Source organism: Xyrauchen texanus, chromosome 9 (genome assembly GCF_025860055.1).
Source record: "Xyrauchen texanus isolate HMW12.3.18 chromosome 9, RBS_HiC_50CHRs, whole genome shotgun sequence".
In the NCBI taxonomy this organism is placed as follows: domain Eukaryota; kingdom Metazoa; phylum Chordata; class Actinopteri; order Cypriniformes; family Catostomidae; genus Xyrauchen; species Xyrauchen texanus.
The window spans coordinates 14,490,605-14,511,954 of record NC_068284.1 but is presented as its reverse complement, the minus strand read 5'-3'; the positions used below and the strand labels follow the sequence as shown (position 1 = coordinate 14,511,954).

Sequence of the window (21,350 nt, the reverse complement as noted above, 5' to 3'; positions counted from 1 at the left end):
TAAAGATGAACTATACCTTTAATCTATTACAGAAAACACTGAAGGAATTGCAAAGCTCAGCAATTATGTAAAGTAACTCATTAATGATAAATAGTAAACAATGTTACAATCACAATTTTTACAAGTGCTTTAAACTTTGCTTAGGAGAATATATGTTACATAATCTTTCATTCATAGGATGGGTGAAATTTATTGTTACATTTTGTCATGTAATATTCTCTAAATCAACATTGGATATGTTTTGGCCTACTGTTTCTAAAGCATCATCCTTACACACTACACATGCATGCGCAGTGTAACATCACATATGCTTAGAATTCAAGCCTTAGCATGTAATGACTAATTCAGGATTTATACATATTTATTCAAATGGATAACTATCATCAAATTATAGTATATTTAGATTTTATATAATTTTCTCTCTCACACACACACACACACACACACACATATATATATATATATATATATATATATATATATATATATATATATATATACATACTGTATGTATATATGTGAGAAAATTATTATATAAATTCTTAATATACTGTATATGTGTATATATATATATATATATATATATATATATATATCATATGCCATATATATATATATATATATATATATACCTATATATATATATATATATAGGGCATATGAATATTTATATAGAATCACACTCATCAGCCTCCCTTGGGCAACTGTACAAAATTATGTAAATATCTATAATCTCTGCTCAGATTAGACAGATGCATATACACATATCTTGATGGTGCTCTGTGCCCTTAGCCTTTCACTCCCGGTTAATATCTCTGGCCATGTGGTGCACTGAAATGCCATGACCTTAGATTACTGACAAGATAATACCTCACACACACACACACACACACACTCACACACACACACACACACACACACACACAAACAGATGTGCACTATATATATATAGACACACTATTATATGAGTTATAATGCAGCACATCACAAAACAAATATATAAGCAAAATTACAAAAAAGGCAAATCCTGTATGTGTATTGTCTTGACTGTTTTTTTTTCTCTGTAGGCAATGACCTATTCCTTGTGGCGGTCCATGAGCTTGGTCATGCTTTGGGACTAGAACATTCAAATGATCCTACGGCTATAATGGCTCCTTTTTATCAGTACATGGACACTGAGACCTTCAAGCTGCCTCATGATGATCTACAGGGCATCCAGAAAATATATGGTGGGTTGAAACCTCCAGTACCATAATCCGCTGGTTTCTGCATGATTAATACAGAAATTGCCTTTTAACTTTTGTTTACAGAACAACTATTTTAGAGGACCTTGCTAAGATAAGCATACCCCCAACATTAAGTATTAAACTTCAGCACATAATGTTTGTGCTACAGACATAAATGATGCATCAAATAGTGTGGCTAATTGAGAAGAAGTGTGGTATTCCTTTTCTAAGCTTCAATCGGTGAAATTCCATAGACTTACATCAGTGAGAATTTCTTAATAACTTCTGCAGGTCCTCCAGACAAAACCCCTCAGCCAACCAGATTGCTCACAACCGCTACACCTCCACGCCTGCACCCTCAATCAGACCCTCGAAAACATGACCGCCAGGGTCGTCCTCATCGACCCCCACAGAAGTCAAAGCCGGCCAACCCCAACTCCAAACCCAACATCTGTGATGGAGGCTTCAACACTTTGGCAATCCTGCGACAGGAGCTGTTTGTCTTTAAGGTATGAATAACAAATAGGGCTGTCAATCGCTTAAAACTTTTTAATCTAATTCATTACATGATATGCTGAATGAGAAACGCCCTCAATGGTGGAAGACAACTAAAGCATTATAAACAGACATCACAAAAAAGTGGCTTAAGATATACAGTACAGTATATTTTATTTCCATATCATTTAACATAAGCTTATCACAAGCCTACAGTCCACAGCAATCCATTTTGCAATCGACTTTGTCATTCGATCCAAGGTAGACTTGTGGACATGTTCTTGTATTTCGTCTACATGTACACAAGCAGAGGACATCTTTTGCCATTGCGTCAAGGATGCCCTGTTTAAGATGTTGTGTCAAAATATAGTGGCTGCATTAAAAATAAAGTTGGTACTTCAAGCTAAAATGGCTTAGATAGCAGAAAAATTCCTTATTAAGAGGTGGTCACACTAGACTCCTAGACTTTTTTTCACTATAATGAACAGGATATGAGATCACGCGTGAGGGCTTCTTGTTTTCATTAAACTTTCGTCTGCTCTAAAATTACAAATTTCTTCACATGAGCTTGCGCCTCCGGCCTCCCACGTTAAGATGCTTTTTAATGGAAGTGAATGTTTTTATTCACATGTTTTATTATTATTAATCACATAAAAATAAAAATAATTATTGTTAAGATTAAATTTACAACACCCTTAAAAAGTTCGGAAACACTATGAAGTTGTTGTTTTTTAAAGAGAATTATAATTTTATTGACAGGTTATGATTTAATTTGATCAAGAATTACAGTAAAGACATTTATAATGTAAAAAATTATCATTTCTACTTAAATAAATGCTGTATTTACTTTTTGTTCATCCAAGAACTCTCTAGAATTTCTAGAGAGATTTGTTTCTTTCTGACCTTTTTAAAAACTAAATTTTACTTGCAAGAAATGCAAGTTGCCTTTCAACAACTGAAAAAAGACACTGAGATGTCGAAGAGGAACAGATGTTTTCAACTGTTCTAACAAAAAGAAATGTTTCCTGAGAACAGTGTTAGCACAATAGAATAATTTCTTAAGGATTGCATGACATAGGCTACATTATTGTCTTAGTAGACTGGAGAAAAGACTGCTTAAAATGCAGCTTTGACATCACAGGTAAAAATGCAAATGTTAAATATATAACTAATATAAAAGAGTTATTTCAAACAGTAATAATAATTTGCAGCATTTCTAATGTATAATGTGGTGTGTTTGCATGCCAGGAATCTAAGAAGCATCCATTTCTTTTAAGAACAAAAATGTCCAAACTTTTGATGGATAGTGTTAATGTTTAAAATTGTGTGTTTTTTTTCATTAGGATCAGTGGTTCTGGAGGGTGCGTGATAATTCTGTGGTTCCTGGATACCCAATGCAAATCAGCTACTTCTGGAGAGGTTTGCCACATAAGATTGATGCTGTCTATGAAAATAGTGAGGGGAAGTTCGTCTTTTTCAAAGGTAAGAACTTTTCCTCCTAAAGGCCCCTGTACCCTCACAGAGAGTATTTCTTTGTAATTCACTCATAGCCAAAACAAAGTTCAAAAACAGCTGAGCAACGGTATACTGTTTGAGAACATTCAGACACTGGCCACACCGCTGCGGGAGGCATTTAGAAGAGCATTTAACACTAGAAGCGCGGAGCCACTGTAACATACTCTTAGCGCGATTAAGGGGACAGGGACACGGCTGCTGACACATAATGATCACTAGATGGCGCCTCTTGCGCGTAGCCAATGGATTGGTCTTAAAAATGTCACTGCGAGTTAGGCAGCAGTTTGCCTAAAATGCTTATAGACTGAATTTATTGACATTCTGTCTACGGTTGATCCAGATGCATTTGTCCTGTAACATTGTCTTACAAATATTTTAGGATATGCTGCTATATTTAGTTTGTGTCACGATTCCCTTGTTGTCTGCCCCGTGTTTCACTTGTCTGTCTAGAAACTACACTTCCCACAATTCCCTGATCTCATCACTGCCATCATTGTTCTCACCTGTGTCATCATCATGTCTCCTGTGTATTTTAACCCTGCTGTTTCTTCATTCCCCTGTCGATTGTCGATGTTTATGGATGCTTGTTTCCATGTTCTGCCATGTTTATCCTGCCTGTTAGACCGTTGTATGTTTTCCGTGTTTTTTGTTGTATTTTCCCCATTGCGGGTGTTTCCTTTGTTTTGGTTTTGTCGATTTAGTTTTCACCCTGTCCAATAAAGTCAACCCTGCAATTAGACCCTCGCCCCTCGTCTGCCTTCCTGCTCATCGTAACAGTTTGTATAATTTCGTTTTCGTTGGCATATATTAAGTTGCGATCGAAGGCTTGTAGCTGAAGGAGCGCGAGGTTGATATGAATATTTATCACCATTATACAAGCCAAAATATATTACAATAATATATCAATATTACAATTTCATCATTGAAACTTTTTTCTTGAGCACTGTGAAATCTTTCACAATTTCTGTTAACTTCAATCTGTTATATACAATAGAACTGAATCTGTTATCTGTTTGAATTATTAATGACTTATCATTTATATTCGTTTTTAGCAAAGGCGTGGTTTGTCTTGCAATAAAAATTATTATAATATAAGCTATAATAATTGTAGTGTATATAGTATAAATAATAATAATAATTTTAGTGTTGTTGTTCGTAATTTAATCGTTGAATTCTCGACTTCTTAACATGTAGGCCTATTTACATGGAAATAAGCTGAAATAAAAGCTTTCTTTTCTGTGCATGTGTTCTGTGCATTTTTTTTCTTTGCATGTAATCTGTCATTTCCTTGACTTTAATTAATAATCAATTAATAATAAAATACCAGTCATGTATTTTCAGTCTTTAAAAAATTATTTTCATCGAATAAATGTAATTCTTCACATCCAGATTTATTCTGTTTGCGTTACCATTTCAGAATATTTAAGAAGTCATTATTATCTTATTATTATAATTATTATTATGATATAAGAATGATGATAATTATTTGTGTGTGTGCGCAATTAAGTCCAGTTTGTTCTTGAACAAATTTTGTGTTTATTAAAAATAAGTTGGCCTATAAATGCTTCTAGACTAACTAAGCTATTGAATCAGTTATTTGAACTGTGAATTTTGAGATGTTTGTAACGCCGCCATATACATATCCAACATCCCAACCCCCTCTCCGACACACAATGGAATGCTAATATGGGCATTCAGGTTCCTGGACACCATCATCTCACAGGACCTAAAGTGGGAGACACACATTGACTCCATTGTGAAAACGGCACATGGACTTTAAGTGTTGTTGTTTTGTGTGTGTATTTTACAATAAAGACAGGAGAGAGGCTGCATTTTTACCATTTATTGAACTAGAAAAACAACTGTAAAAAAGGAGGCGAAACTTTAAATTGTTTGCACATTTTTGGCTTTTTGGTAAATAGTACATATGAATTTTCCATTATACTATACATTTAGCTATAATACGCGAGGTAAAATACAAATATATTCTACCTGAATAAAAAAAAAAAAAAATAGATAAAAAACAAAAACTAAAAAAATACTATATTAGTGCTATTTATGTGTTCTATGTGCCGGTATACTCAACCGACAGCTGAAATCTAGAGTGCACTCCCCCAAACCGACCAACTCAACATTCCAAACACACCTTTGGTGGCTTCTTGGAGCATGTGCCTGGCAGATCTCAAAAGTTTTGTTCCCTGAACATCTGCCGACTTGACATTGTCTGCTTTTGGCAGGCGGGGAGGAAAAGTGCTATTACACCCACTGCCTTTGCCATTTTTGATGCGCACATAGCTCCTTTACCAGCTCAAGAATAAATTGCTTTCTGCTGATGGTTACGTTCATGCACTGTTTGTACAGAATGTGTGAATTAATTGCAGCCAGGTCCAAGACTTTGTAAAACACAGCTACAGGCCAGCGATGGGATCCACCCTTTACCGAGTACAGTCGTGCCATCTGGTCCATTCCATCAACGCCAACTTTAGTGCTATTATGGTGGGAAATTGTATTGGGCAGTTTCTTTGCACCATTATCAGTTTAAACTGTCTGATGCATTGTACTCAGGATGCATACATATTTCTTTGGCTTTGCCAGGTAAATAGTGAGTGTGACTTTTCCAACATTCATTACCTTGGTGGAAAATCTTTCAAACTGTGCCAGTGTACATGGGGGCATCTCTCGTCCGATTTTATTAATTACGCCAACAATGGTGGTTTTGTTCGCCAAAAGATTGTTTGCCAGTTGCAACGAGGTGAAGAAATTGTCTGCTGTTACATTTCTTCCCTTTCCCAGGAAAGGCTCGACCAGATGCATGACAACATTTTCCGATAACCGCTGACAAGCCGGAGTACTTTCGTCTTTCCCTAGATAGGGATGTGCGTTCAGCTTGTTTCATCATCAGCGGCCACCCAGAATTTTATGGCAAATTTGTCAGTTTTATTGGCCATGTACTGTGTGAAATGACAGCGCACCTTGGTAGGGAACAATTGTTCATCAACTGTTATGTTCTCTCCGGGCTTGTATGAAGCAATGCTTTTTTTTCACAAATTTGTCAAATATCTAAGATATCATGGCAAATCTATCTGTCCCAAGGCAGGCAGGTCTTGTGTTCTTGATACCTCGGAATTTCTGTCGCGACATTGTCTCTTTGAAAAAAGAGTGTCCAAATTCATTAGACCAAAAGTCACCCAATCTCATGCTTTTGCAAATGCACAGAAAAGAAAGCTTTTACAATGACCCTACAGTGAGTTTTTTACAAATTTGTTTGACTGCTTTACCTGTATAAAGTGTATTATCTTATAGCTAAATACAATATATATAAATAAAAAATATAGACAGTAGACCTTTAATAGCCTATATTTAAAAAATAACGGAAGTATCTATGTTTTACCATTTATTGTTGCAACTTAAATGTGGCACAAGGAAAGTGAAAAAGTCAACATCTGTAGCTATATATGTATATATATATATATATATATATATATATATATATATATATATATATACTGTACAAATATTTATGAATATATACACAATATATTCACATAGATACTTGCATTATTTTAAATATATATAATATGGGCCTTCTGTCTATATTTTCAATGTATATATATATATATATATGTATTTAGTTATAAAATAATACACTTTACAGGTATATATATATACACACACACTAAACACATACAAAATTATTGAAGGACTACAAGTGAGCCCCTGCGCCATCTGCTGGGAGGAAAGAGAATCTCAGCCTTGAACGGCACAAATAAACATGACACGACACGAGTCGGCCTTCTATTCACAGAATTAGAAGCAAAATACCGTTAAACTAGCTTTTCTTGGTGCGATTTTGAAAATGTAAGTGCACTAGGCGATAAAACTCAAATATCTAGGAAAAGTCAAGAAAGTAGGGCCCTGGAATTTGATCGAGTGCAAAGATTTATTTTCCTTAAAGCACAACGGTCAGATGACCGCATGCTCGACCCTTCTAGTGTTATATATGAGGATGCACAAGACTACATGAAAAACATTAACTAATGTGTTAACAATGACTTTATGCCTCATTCTAAGCAGTAAAATAATCTGTTTTAACCACTCAATAATGATTTAAATTTGTAATTTGTAATGTTTACATTCTACATTCATGGCGCTAATGTGCTAACACACTATATGCGGTTATAAAATGCGCTGGTAACCCTCTGTTATTGTATTTTATGATGACACTAATATTACTGCAGAGAGGTGTATAAAAACACGTGTAAATGGTCTGAATACAGAATGATGATAAGAGAGGCATACCTTTGAGTAGCAGTGTGAATGGCTTTTGTTGCAGACAGTATACGTATGAAGCAGCACATCAAACAACAGAGTGAATAGGCACTTGAGAGTATTTGAATAGATTCGATTTATTTAAATTTTTTTTACTAATTAAACAAAAAATTTTATGAAATGGTCTTGGAAAATATCTCTACGTGAACATTCATACAGAGGTTAGTTTGAACCATCTTGCTAATAACGGTGGTGTGTTCATGTTGACTTATCTCAGCTGACTGAATGGGAATTAGTTGTCAAGTCAAGTCAAGTGGTTTTTATTGTCGTTTCAACCATATACAGTTAGTACAGTACACAGCAAAACGAGACAAAGTCTCGACCTCAAAGTAGGAAGAGCTCCTAAAATGTCACACTTACTGATGACGTGGACCAATGGCAGTAAGGTGTTTAGCAGCCAGTGCAAAGTTTTTGTGAAAGTTTGCTCTGGCAAGCTGCTAAGAACCACTGAAATGAACCTTATTTTGGCCATATTTTGTTCTAAATGATGTTACTCTCGTTCATTCTCCAATTTCATATGATTATGAAGTGTTCCGGGGCCTTTACTTTCTTCCTTCAGACTTTTAAATCTTACAGTCTAAATATATAGGATGGCGTAAGGATTGAAGGATTGGCGTAATCAGCTCAGCTTTCAAAGTCTACTAAAAATAATATGTTTCTCATCAGTTTTAGACTTTAGACCTTCACCTTATTATTCTATTAAAAGATTCAGAAATTTTAATCCTCAGAGAACACTAATGGCAATTTTATTCTCTCTGAAGGGAACCGGTTCTGGGTGTTTAAGGATACAACTCTGCAGCCCACATATCCTCAGGACATTTCTCTTTTTGGCAGTGGAATGCCCACACAGAGCATTGAGACAGCTGTTTGGTGGGAAGATGTGGCCAAAACCTACTTCTTCAAAGGGGATAGGTCAGTTTTACAGCTTCCAGGAACAGTGTTCAATGGGACCAAGTGGTAACTGAAATTTCTGAGAATGTCTGTCTGTGTCCACTGTTACAGGTACTGGAGGTACAATGAGGACATGAGAACCATGGACCCTGGCTACCCAAAACCTATTACTGTCTGGAAAGGCATCCCAGACTCTCCACAGGGAGCCTTTGTGGACAAAGTGAATGGTAATATGAGTTTGACTGTGACAGTGCAGACTGACTATGCAGTTATAAAAGCAAAATATTAACTTTATGTTCACATATACAGTACAGTTGTCAGACATTTGATCAATACTCTCGCTGAACCACAAATCCAGCATGGACATTTATGCTGAAACTTTAAAATATACATTTATTTATACTCCTTTAATGTTTTGAGTTGGTGACTGGTCTGCGACAAGAAGTCTAATAGCACACGACCAATGGTCGTGTATTGAAACCAATTCCCGATGAGCAAGAAACCAGTAATGAGCAACACCCAATGAAATAAAAAGTGAGTGCAAGAGGAGCATCAGGTATTGGGAAGCAGGAAAAAAAAAAATATTAGAAAATAAAACAAAACATTTCAAAACAAAACACCTTTCCCTAACCGCTGTCTTTATTATTTTCAGGAGTCGAGCCTTTCTTTCATGTTTGTTGACATGTTAGCATGAATAAACTGTGTGTGAGTTTGTGAATGAAATTCGTTATTGTACTTTTAAGATGTGTTTTGGTTGAAACTGTTTTGAGATTTGTCCAATCAAACACATTCAGACTTTGGGCTCATAGTGCCACAGCAGTGGAGAGCCACCTAATAAATCAAGAGCTAAAACTTTACCGGTTGCGTGCGGATAAATAAAAAAAAACACGTTGTGTCGAATGAAGTGACACAAGGGGTCCCATTCAAAAGTGTCACGCACTAGTTCGTGTTACGTGAACTGACGAGACAGGTACAAGCAGGCTGTTGTGTGCTAGAGGCAACTGTGTCGGCTGCACATAGCCCTCCCCAACACCCCCAAAAAGAGATGCCATATACAGACCTTAGGTTCCCAGCACAACTGAGGGGGAAAAGGTGCTACATGACTAGCATGGGAGCAAGCCCAGCAGCCGCAGCCTTTTCTCTCTCTATGTCTCTCACATAGGATGTGAAGTGGCTGGGGCTATCTTAGCGCTATGAATGCGTAGGGGAATGCGGTCTTTCCCAGTCCTATTCTTTGAGGGGAAAAAGACCCTGCAGAGGCCACATCCTGCCCAGGCTAGGAGGAGGAAACATGTGGCTAATACACCACGAGGATTGTGAAGCCATACGTGGGAGCGGCGCAGTGGTAGGTCCTGCCTAATGAGGGCAAGCTCTACAAGCACGGCGACCGGGGGAAGTGGGACTGCCCAAGGGAGACGCGGGTCCACAGACGGGGGAATACATCACGGGGAGTTGCTTGAAGAGGGAACTAAGCCTGTGGAGCCCTAACCCATTACAGAGCACCTGCAGCTCGTAGTGGGTCTGGATGCAAAAGAAGGTCCTTCCTCAGGGGAATTTTCCAGGGAGGTGCTGTCGCGAGGTGCGTAAGATCCGAGAACCAGGTCTGGGTGGCCAGTAAGGAGCCACCATTGTGACCTGTTCTTCGTCCTCCCTGAACTTGCACAGCACCAGTGAAAGGAGTCTCACTGGGGGAAATGCGTACTTGCTTAACCCCCGTGGCCTGCTGTGTGCCAGCGCGTCTGTCCCGAGAGGAGCTTCTGTCAGGGAGTACCAGAGCGGGCAGTGGGAGTTGTCCTGGGAGGCAAAGAGGTCTATCTGTGCCGTGCCAAATCGGTCCAGCATCAGCTGGAATGCCTGGGTGGAGCCTCCACACTCCTTTGGTTGAAACCTGTCATGACAGCGCGTCTTCCGTCGTATTTCAGTTGCCAGGGATGTGAGTGGCGTGCATAGACCTGAGTTGCGGCTGACTCCAAAGGAGGAGATGGTGGGCGAGTTGTGACATATGACAAGAGCGCATGCCACCTTGGCGATTTATGTATGATACCATCGCGGTGCTGTCTGAACGGATCAAGACGTGCTTGCCCCGAATTAGTGGGAGAAACCTCTGCAGGGCAAGAGATACAGCCAGCAACTCTAGGCAGTTGATGTGCCAACACAGCCGGGGTCCTGTCCAGGAGCCAGCGGCAGCGTGCCTGTTGCACACAGCACCCCAACCCTGTTGAGAGGTGTCTGTGGTGACCACGACACATCTGGACACCTGCTGCAAGGGGACTCTGGTCCGCAGGAAGCAGATGTCTGCCCAAGCATTGAAAGTCTGATAGCAGGAGGGGGTGATTGTCACACGGTATGTGCCGTGGCGCCATGCCCATCTCGGGACTCGAGTCTGTAGCCAGTGCTGAAGCAGTCTCATATGTATCAACCTGAGCGGTGTGACCACGGCTAAGGAGCCATGTGCCCCAGGAGCCTCTGGAATTGTTTTAGAGGAGCGCATAGTAACTCTCGAGAGTGAGCCAGGATGAGCCAGTTGTTGGGGTAGTTGAGCATGCGGATGCCCACTTCCCTTAGCAGGGCAAGGGCTGCCTCTGCGACCTTCGAGAAGACGCGAGGGGACAGGGACAGGCCGAAGGGGAGGACCTTGTACTGATATGCCTGGCCGTTGGATTCGACACAACGTCGAGTGATTGACAGAAGGGGAACTCAGAATTCTGCTCTAAACATGTTTGCGCTTATATTAAATGCAAATATAATTAAGAGAAATGTTGCAACGGTTTTTAGCACCTTCTTTTTTTTGTTTTTGTTTTTTTTGCTTCGTTATCATTCAGTAATACACAGATGCAATGATTGATGTATGTCCTCATGAAATCAGACACTTTCCCCTTAAATTACAAGTGGTCAAAAGAGATGATCGGGTATAATTATGATGTACCTTGCTCGTACATTTGTGATTGGATCACCCAAAACGCATCTTAATACCAGGTGCACACATGCCAGGGATGTCTCAGTTGGGGATGAATGGTCATGTAGTTGATACACCCAGTCTGCGATTATTCATGTATTGTGCGCACCAGCACAACAGAAAACAAGACTGTGAGTTGCAGGCCACTGACTGCAAGTCATGTAGTGTCCGTTTGGCTTTAGCCCACATGCTGAGATACACTGAGCTATGATTTCTCATGTGGGCAATCAGAGTTCAAATCTGGCTTGTGACATTTTCCCATATCATTTTCTGAAATGGGAAAATGTTGAAAGGAGAGAAGCAGTTTCTCAGCTACTGATCTCAGTACTCTCTGAAGTGAGTCCTCACCTGGAGCTGGTGAACTCTGAAGCTCCTTCAGTGTGATAATTGGCGTCTCTGTGAATATTCTCACATGTCTCCTACTGTTGTTCTTGCAGTGAGTTTTGAGTTGTTGTTGCAATCTTCAGATATTATTGTGTGTCTTTTATCCTCCTGAGACCTGAGCATGACTGCTGTGTGCATTTTCCATTTCCCTTTTTGATTTGTATTGATGTCCACATATGTGGATTTAAATTTTTTGAGTTGCAACTCGGACATTCTGAAAACTCCCCTCGTGTCCCACAGCAAACAAATAAAGCAATGAGTAAATGATGATTGAATTTTCAAATCGTTTGGAATAAAGAAATGGAAAGCTCTGAATTTAGTTAAATATGGCATCAGGGTGGCATTTAAAACACGGACCAAGGGGGACATTTTGGTGATGTAGACAAAAAGTTGCCCCATTGACATCTTGAGAGTGTCTTGACCCTTTTCTGAATTAATGAAGTTAATAACAATGTTCTTAGTGCTTATAAATATAAATATCTCAGAGAACAAAATGTGCACAACATGTGGACATTCCAATATTTTGTGATTGAGTGGAATTTCATATTCTTCAGCTAAGAATAAGTTCTTAGAATAAATGTATTGTGCAATATTCATAGCTCACTTATGAGTTCAATCTCATGTTTTCTTTCTCAACTATAAGGCTTCACATACTTCTACAAGGGGAAAGAATACTGGAAGTTCAACAACCAGCGCCTGAGAGTGGAGCCAGGCTACCCCAGGTCCATCCTGAGGGATTTCATGGGTTGTGACGGCTTGCCTGCTGACCCCGACTGGGACTGGAGTCCAACACAGGAAGATGAACCACTGCAGTATGACCATGATGATGTTGACATTGTGCTGAAGCTGGAGAGCAGTGGTGGTGCTGAGAAAGCTGTGGCCATTGCCATCCCCTGCGTCCTGGCCCTCTGCATGATGGTCCTGCTGTACACCGTGTTCCGCTTCAAGAGGAAGGACACCCAGCGCAACTTACTGTACTGCAAGCGATCCATGCAGGAGTGGGTCTGAGAAACAAGGGTCCCGCTGACACTGCTAAAACTATTTACATCTTAAAAATCTCCTCCAAGGTGGAGGATTCAAGTAATTGTCTAACTCTTGAGGTGTTGACCCTCTGCGTTTGTCGGTATTAGTTGCCAAAAGACACTGACGACATGAGCAAACAGCATGCCCACTTCCTCTTCCCCGTGTCAGGATTCACAGGTGGCAATGTGTCGTTTTGTTTTGTATGGTTTTGGACCTCTGTGTGGCTTTGGTTGACCATTTTGGTTGTCAAAGTCCTCTGCAGGAGTAAACTGTTACACTGCAAACCATAAGATACCAACTTTTCAACAGACTGAATTATTTATCCCCGTAAAACTGATCTCGATACTCACCTGTGTCTCTCCGAAATACTGAAAAACTGATACCCAAACCAAATATGCCCTTAGTGTCCAAAGAGAATTGCTTCATTCACATCAATGGATACTCTGAGATGACCGGCTTGTCGATTATTATTTGAGTTCCATTCAGCTGCATTCATCTTCAGGATATATGGGACCTGTCTGCTTGGAAACCTGAAAGACAATGACATAACACTGGGGCAACCTGCAATATTTTGTTGAATGCCTTAAACACATACTGAGTTTATTTTTGTGTAATCGTATACATGTGCCTGTGTGAATGTGACATTTTTCATGACTCTTGATTTAAATTTTTTTAGCTTGTCACCGCTCTTTAGATAAACTGCTAACTGACAGAAATGTGCTGTAAAATTTTAAGTGCCACTGACTGTTCAAAAGTGTAATTGAAACCAAGTTTCCGAGTGTGTGACTGCTCTCCACGTTCTTTCATCTGCATTTTTCCCACACTCCAAGCTTCATAGAAAATGTGACTTTTGGTTTGATTATAAGTGCTTCCATTTCACTCCTAGAGCATTTATTAAGCAAAATAAAGCTTTTTAGTAAAAATTCCTAATGAACCTTCTAGATGATGAATAATGAAATATCAACAAATTACCATAGAATGTTAAAGCTATGGACAATCCACTGACATTAGCTTAGTTTGCAATGCAATATTTGGTTAAATGTGCTAAATGTGTGTTTTCTGAGAGAAATATCTGTGCTTACAAGGCAGCAAAAGACTAGTGTTTAGGTTTTAGGCTAAATTAAACGCATCAGAAATGCACGTCTTGTTTTTATTGATGTGTGCACGAAAACACATAATACAACAATTGACTCTTGTGTAAAGGTGACCATAGATGGTTAAATTGACCTTTGACAGAGTAGATGCTACATTTAATTTGGCAAATGACAACACTGATTGGCTGATAGCACCAAGAACCCAAGCCCTTCTCTAGCAACTAGGGTTGCCAACTGTCCCCTATTAGCTGGAACTTTTGGCTGAAATGACGACGTCCTGGGATGCCTATTGTCCCATCTTTTAGCTGCTTTTAACCCTCCAGGTGTACATTGGAGGTATAAACGCAAAATGCTGCGTTTGGAATTTAGGATACACTGAGTTACAAGATCATAAATGTTTATTAGTTTTGATGCAGAAATTTTACATATTCAGTCGTTTCGCTTAACACCCTCAAGGCCTGATATGCTGTACTTCTGTAGTTTTCTTCATTCTTCGTTCAGGGGTGAAAAGAAGTTCTAAAAAGCTGAGCAATGGTATATTGTTTGCGAACATTCAGACACCCATCACACCACTGTTGGAAGCATTTAGAAATATGAGGATGCTCAAGACTGCATGTAAAACCTTAACTAATGTGACATTATAATGTGTTATCAATTACTTAATGCCTAATGCTATGAGTAAAATTCTTACGAGATCAGTAAAAGAAGCTTTTTTAACCACTTGGTGATGATTTTAAGTAATATACCGTATATGCAGTAGAAAATGTGTAATTTGTCATTCTGAATTAGTGACACTAAAGCGCTAACATGCTATACGTGGCCGTAATATTATGTTATTGTAATTTATGGTGACACTGATACCACTGCAAAGACTGGTGTATAAAAGAGTGTAAATGGGCAGAATATAGACAAAAGAAGCAAAACAGGCATATCTTACTTAGGGCAGATGTTTGAATGGTGTTTGCTGCAGACGGCACATGAGTGAATGAGCACTTCAGAGTATTTGAGTAGATTTAATTTCCTTTTGTAGACTAATACAATTTTTTTTTAAATAGCACGACGTCCTTGAAAAATGTCTCTACGCAAACGGCCGTACAGATGTTGGTACATTTGCACCAGCTCACTAATAACTGTAAGCAGGTGTGTTCATGTCGACTGAACTTAAATGATTGAACAACATAAACAGAATTAGCTGTCGGCCATAAAGTAGGAGGAGCTTCAGGTCACACCTACAGATGACGTGGACCAATGGCAGTAAGAGGGTGTTAAGCAGCCAGTAAGAAGTTTTTCTAAATGTTCACTCCGACAAGCTGTTACGAACCAACGTAACCTATTCAAAAAGTTTTTGGCGAAAAGTTGGCAACCCTACTAGTGCTGTGATGTCAAAGGAAGCAGATGGAAAAATATAGGTCCATTTCACTATTTTAAGAGCCCTCCATCGATCAGTTTTATTTATTCAGATTACACAGCTACATAGAATTGCCATCAATGGTGAAAGATGCAGCTTGGCAGCAGAATGATGTAGTTACAGCATCTACCAGCAGGGGCGAACTGCTATCTAGCCATGACAACTAGCTAAATATTGACCCATAGATGCAAGAAAGAACAGGCCATTTACCATTTTGAATCATTTTGAACAGCGACTATTCTAACAATGCAAGTCAATTGAAGTTTTGCTTTAAAAAAAAGAATTGTATTTTATTTAAACGTAACCAGATAGCACCTAAGGCTGAAATTAGCTACAAAACAAAGTCTGAATTAGCACAGTTAGTGATTTGAGGTAAGTTCATTTCAGAAACTAAGAATATAAAGATGAACTGCAATACAGTGCTGTCTTGCAAGCACTGTAAATATTAAATCACGCACTGACCCTATGATAAAGACCATATGCTTGAGTGTTGTAAAGTTTATATGCTCTTATACATGTTATAAGCTCTTTTGGCTAAACATAACATTTCAGTAACACTGCAGGAATGTGTTTGGGTAAAATGCAGTAGCATTTGTTGCTCAGTGGAAGGAAAATATACTGTAATCAGAGCTTTACTGCTTATTTCTTTTCTTTCTTTCTTTTATCTGACCATGTGAAAATGTCTGTAAGAATGATCATTCTAAAAACAAACAAAAAAATCCATATCCATAACTTGTTTTGCTCTCTCTCTCTCTCTCTCTCATTAATCAATCTCATTCTGAAAGCTTATAAAGGACTGTGGTGTTTCTCACCATATCATCAGCATCTTCAAGCTGAACATGAATATCCATGCGGGAGCTGGAGTTCATCAATAACACAAGAATATTCCCCATTCTACGTTTGAGGTGTCTGTGTACTGGATGTGTATCTGAACGTGCTGTATATATCTCATGTAGTCTCTCTATTATGGATACAAAAGGCAAATTATGCAGTACATCATTAATAAGATATTATCTATTATCAGAAGTGGCGTGCAAATCATTCTTGTGAACTCCAGAAGAAATGTCAACAAAATGTACCATGCAACCATAAGACATTAACATGTAATTTATCACCGAGATCCATGGAAGGTTGTTTGGATGATATCATTAAACAATTATATATTAAATAACATTGCTGACTGAAGAAAATATTGTCTCTCTAATATCACAGCTTTATTGCATTTGGGAGGAACTTGATCGATCAAGTTTGGTATAAGGGAGGTCAGGGCTGGATGTCCTACTTTTCTAAAGTTCATATTTATCAGACTTATTTTTGAGTCTGTTTCTGTATGTGCACATACCTTAAAATATTTTTTTTCTTGCCATTATTGTCCAAAAAAATATCAACACAATACCATAGAATGTTAAAGCTATGGAAACTCCACTGACATTAGCTTAGTTTGCAATGCAATATTTGGTTAAATGTGTGTTTTCTGAGAGATATATCTGTGCTTACAAGGCAGCAAAAGACTAGTGTTTAGGTTTTAGAAAAAAAATGGCAATGTAAAATTAGCATAACGCTAATCGTTTATATCCCTCAACTACTTCTGCATGCTTATTTTCTAAAAATCACAGTATTGTTTATAATGTTAACAAATTCAACTCTAATTCACTACATACCCTAATGTTGTCATACTTGGAAAATCAAGTTGTCTTAATTAACTCTTTAACGCATGGGTGTTTCACCAATCATTATTACATACTCTGGTCTTTAGAGACCCGGTATGTATATCTATCACAAATGGATCTCCAAAATGCCCAGATAATGTCAAAATATTTTCAAGACAATTATAAAATAATAGAATAGTATATATTCTGATATACATTGTTGGTTTATTTTCCATATATCAAAGAGATGATGCAACAAATCTAGAACAGGATTCATTACTTCCACACTGAAATTTCCTGAGATGCAACACACATTGAGTTACACATTACACATAATCTACATATATGTATTTTCTTATACATAGATGCACAACTTATATAATTTCTATAGTACACTCAAATGGCAATAACCATATACTGTTGAGAAATACTAAAGAGGTGTGAGCTCCAACAAATGGAAGATGTCCTGGGTCACTAAAGACCCGATGTAGGGCCTATACATTAACATCACTTGAAATGTCAAATTTTGGGCTCATAACTTAAATATCTGTGCTGAAAAATCCATACATTTAAGATTATAAGTATTACTAACTGGAGCTATGAGAAATACCCATAATCCCTTGCGCATGAATTATTTTATTATGTTCCCTTGGTCAAAGGGAATTTATGGAGGAATTGAAATAGTTGTTATTTAGAATTGATAGAGACTGTAGCCCTTTTGTAGTATTATTTATGTTTTTTACTCTGTCACACCATTCGAGTGATCTGTGTCAATTTTGGTCAAGTAAACACTATCTCAGTTCTTCTTTTGGATGTGCAACTCAAGTACAGGCATATATACAATTCTGTGGAGAAATAATTTATAATCTTCTTTGTTTAAGTGGTGATATTGTATGTTATACATTTAATTAGTCAATTTAATTATAATTATTAAGAACAACATTTAAATAGCAAATCTGCATTTTGTCAACTTGCATCTTTATCTTAAATTGTTCAGTTAATTCTATATGAACACAAGTTATGTTTTCTTTTTATTTTATTGCACAAGTTTAAAGACGCCATTATTCAATTCAACTGAGGGAACGAGTTTGCTCATAAACTCGCTTACTTTTAATTAAGTAAAGTCATTTAATTAGGGGTTTCAGTGTAGGGTTCACTATATAGAAACCATATTTTAAGTCAGCTAATGCATATTTCAATATTCATCAGTTAATCCTCAAAAAAAGGCTCGATGTTGACCTATGCATTATCTGTATTTTAACAATCACTGCAAAATACACACTACTCAAAAATCTGCATTCTAAATATATAACATAATGTGTTTCAATTCAAAGTATGCATGCCATGTCTCTTCATTCAGTCTCTTCATTTGTGCACATTTGAAGGATTATACATTCAAAGGTAGTTTTAGTATAAATTACATATACATGCATGGCCTTGAATGATATGCAAAAATAAGCTACAACTGATTATCTTTTTAAGACACACCAGATTCAGAAAAGAGTCTTAGTCTATAGAATTTACTGATGCATTTTTTCCTGATAAAGAAACACTAATTTACTATGGGCATTTGCTGGCATGAGATGTCATAAGGTTTCCAGTACTTTTCCAGAGAACTATATTTAAATATAATTAAATTTAGATGCCTGTTTTACATTTTAAATTAAGTCAATATAAAGGTGCACACTTAGGACAAGAGAGTAGATCACTTAATTTATTTGACAGACGATCACATTTTCCAGCACTGTGATGTAAGTTACACAGAACACACTCAAATATACTGAAATATTTTATATTTTGTACTTATGTGTGGGGTGAAAAAAACATATATATATATATATATATATATATATATATATATATATATATATATATATATATATATAATTGATTTGGGTCTAATCAATTAATATGTTCTTGAGGTAGTGAAATTGGTAAAAACAATCTTAGTTGCATTTAAAAACATTAACACCAGATGGCGCCATTTCACCACTTTAACAGGAACAACAAGTCGCTCTGAAGTGGGTCGACTTTATAAACTGCCTAAAATAATTATTTACTTTCTTATAAATGTTGTTGCTGCATAAATCATGGAAATTTTTAAAAGGATAGTTACCCCAAAAAATTTAATTCTGTAATAATTTCTTCAGTCTCATGACATTCAAAATCAGTTCAACTTTCTTTTGTGGGGTGCCAACGGAGAAGTTTTGCACAGTGTCCGAGCTGCTCTCTTCCATACAATAAAAGTGGATGTGGAGCATAATTAAACAGTCTGTTGTGTGCACTGCATTTCAAGTCTTCTAAAGACATATGATAGCTTTGTGTGAGGAACAGACTGAAATTTAAGTTGTTCTTCACTGAAAGTCGTTCTTGACAAAGGGCAGCTTGGGCAACCCCTTTTATATTTCAGAATTTCAAACAGGTTTAGAAAGACACAAGGGTGAGTAAATGATGGCAGAATTTTTATTGGCATAATGGCAGAATATTTGTATTTTTTTTTTATATTCCATTGTGTGAATTTACGCCACTAATCAACACAACGCTATATAATGTGTTGAAATATTATACGTTTTACTTAATTAGCTAGTATAATATAATATGCTGCAGTTTGCCTAAAGCATCTAACAGATTCAACAGTGTGGAGGAAGATTGTATGTTTTGATGGGACCAAAGTGTAACAAATTCTGGGGGGAAATGTGATTGGGAATTGATTCTGACCAGATGGACAATGACCTAATATATAGATGTCCAATGATTGCAAGAAAGAAAAAGCACATTTTAGTTTAACATACTTGGGACAACTTTTCCCTTGAGACCGCATTTCTTTGTCTTTTGGTTTTATATTTGCAAAGATGAATAAAACGATGAAAGTCATTGACATTTATCTCCCAGAAGACTCGAGATGTTAACATCTGTCATCAACACAGTGGGTGTTTTATTCTTGTGAGAGCAAATTTCTCATCCCCCCTCTTTCAAAGGCATGAGCCCACACTGAGAGAACAGGGCTCTCCATAAATTAGTCAGAGGTCTTGCTGGGAGAGCTCAATGGTGAACGAGGTGATTTCAGTTATTTTGCATACTCCTCTGCTGTCACTAAGCTTAGTCTTCATAACACATTCAGAGTGAGTTATCACAACACCAACACTAATGAGACCTCTAAAACAGATGAGCTGCAGTCAGAGCTGTGTTGCATGATGGCCCCTGGGAGCGACTAACAACAGTCAGGTGTGTTCTGAAATGGTGAGTGAAACATATGTTCAGGTTACTGCATCATACTTAGATTTACTCATCTACGTCTTTTTCTTTGGTACATTCATATGAGAAAGTTAATCAACACCTGTGTTCACTGAAGCCTATCAAACCACTAAACATTCACATAAACTACAAATGGACCCAGGGTGCTGAATATAGGGAAATTAACACTTGTGACACAATGAACACAAGAGAATGTTAAGGCCTGACAACCTCTGTCACCATTCACTTTCATTGCACCTTTTTCCATGCAATGAGAGTGAATGGTGACTGAGGCTGAACTAACCCGTTTAATATTTTTTTATACAGTTGATATATTTTTGATTAAACCAGAGACTACTCTGGATCTGTATTTTGTGATATAAGTAACATAAGGGTCAGTTTCAGGAGAGACTATTTTCAATAAATGTATATAATTTTTTTCTTGCCTATTCAAAGACTGCCAATATGATGTTATGATGTTAAGGGTGGTTTCCAGGGTGTTGCGACGCAGTTGCTAAGGTGTGTTTTTCTGAGTGGATTTTAGCATTTTGTCATGGGATTGCTAGGTGTTTTCAGTGGTTTGTAACATATTGTTATGAGATTGCTAATGTGTTTTGAGTGGTTTTTAGCATGTTGTTACTAACATTGGTAAGGTGCTTTGAGTGTTGTTTTTTTTTTTTGCATGTTTTTACTGTATGTGATTACTGTGGTGTTAAGTGGTTTTAGCATGATGCTATGTAATCGCTAGTAGTTTTTGCATTTGCATTTATGCATTTGGCAGACGCTTTTATCCAAAGCGACTTACAGTGCACTTATTAAAGGGACAATCCCCCCCCGGAGCAACCTGGAGTTAAGTGCCTTGCTCAAGGACACAATGGTGGTGGCTGTGGGGATCGAACCAGCGACCTTCTGATTAACAGTTATGTGCTTTAGCCCACTACGCCACCACCACTCCGTTTTTATCATGTTTTATTGTATACTATGGTGTTTTGAGTGGTTTTAACATGCCCCTGCAAGAATGGAAATTTCATGGCAAACTTGCCACAAATTTGCTACTAATTATTTTCACATGCAAATTGTCCATCGTTGCCATATGTTTAATGCAGGTTCACCACTACCAGTGACATTTGCAGCAAATCACAAACT

General features: G+C 37.6%; 1 protein-coding gene across 2 annotated transcripts in view; it reads left to right on the top strand.

The window, feature by feature from the left end:
* LOC127649308 (matrix metalloproteinase-16-like) overlaps window positions 1-13,800 on the top strand; it is a 46,274-nt gene extending 32,474 nt beyond the window's left edge. For both annotated transcript variants that reach the window (XM_052134361.1, XM_052134360.1), the window contains exons 5-10: window positions 1,068-1,229; window positions 1,518-1,735; window positions 3,065-3,203; window positions 8,327-8,477; window positions 8,568-8,683; window positions 12,440-13,800. In XM_052134361.1, the coding sequence (XP_051990321.1) occupies window positions 1,068-1,229; window positions 1,518-1,735; window positions 3,065-3,203; window positions 8,327-8,477; window positions 8,568-8,683; window positions 12,440-12,804 (1,151 nt within the window). In that variant the 3' untranslated portion in view covers window positions 12,805-13,800. The remainder of the gene's footprint in view (window positions 1-1,067; window positions 1,230-1,517; window positions 1,736-3,064; window positions 3,204-8,326; window positions 8,478-8,567; window positions 8,684-12,439) is intronic.
* The last annotated feature ends 7,550 nt before the right edge of the window (window positions 13,801-21,350 follow it).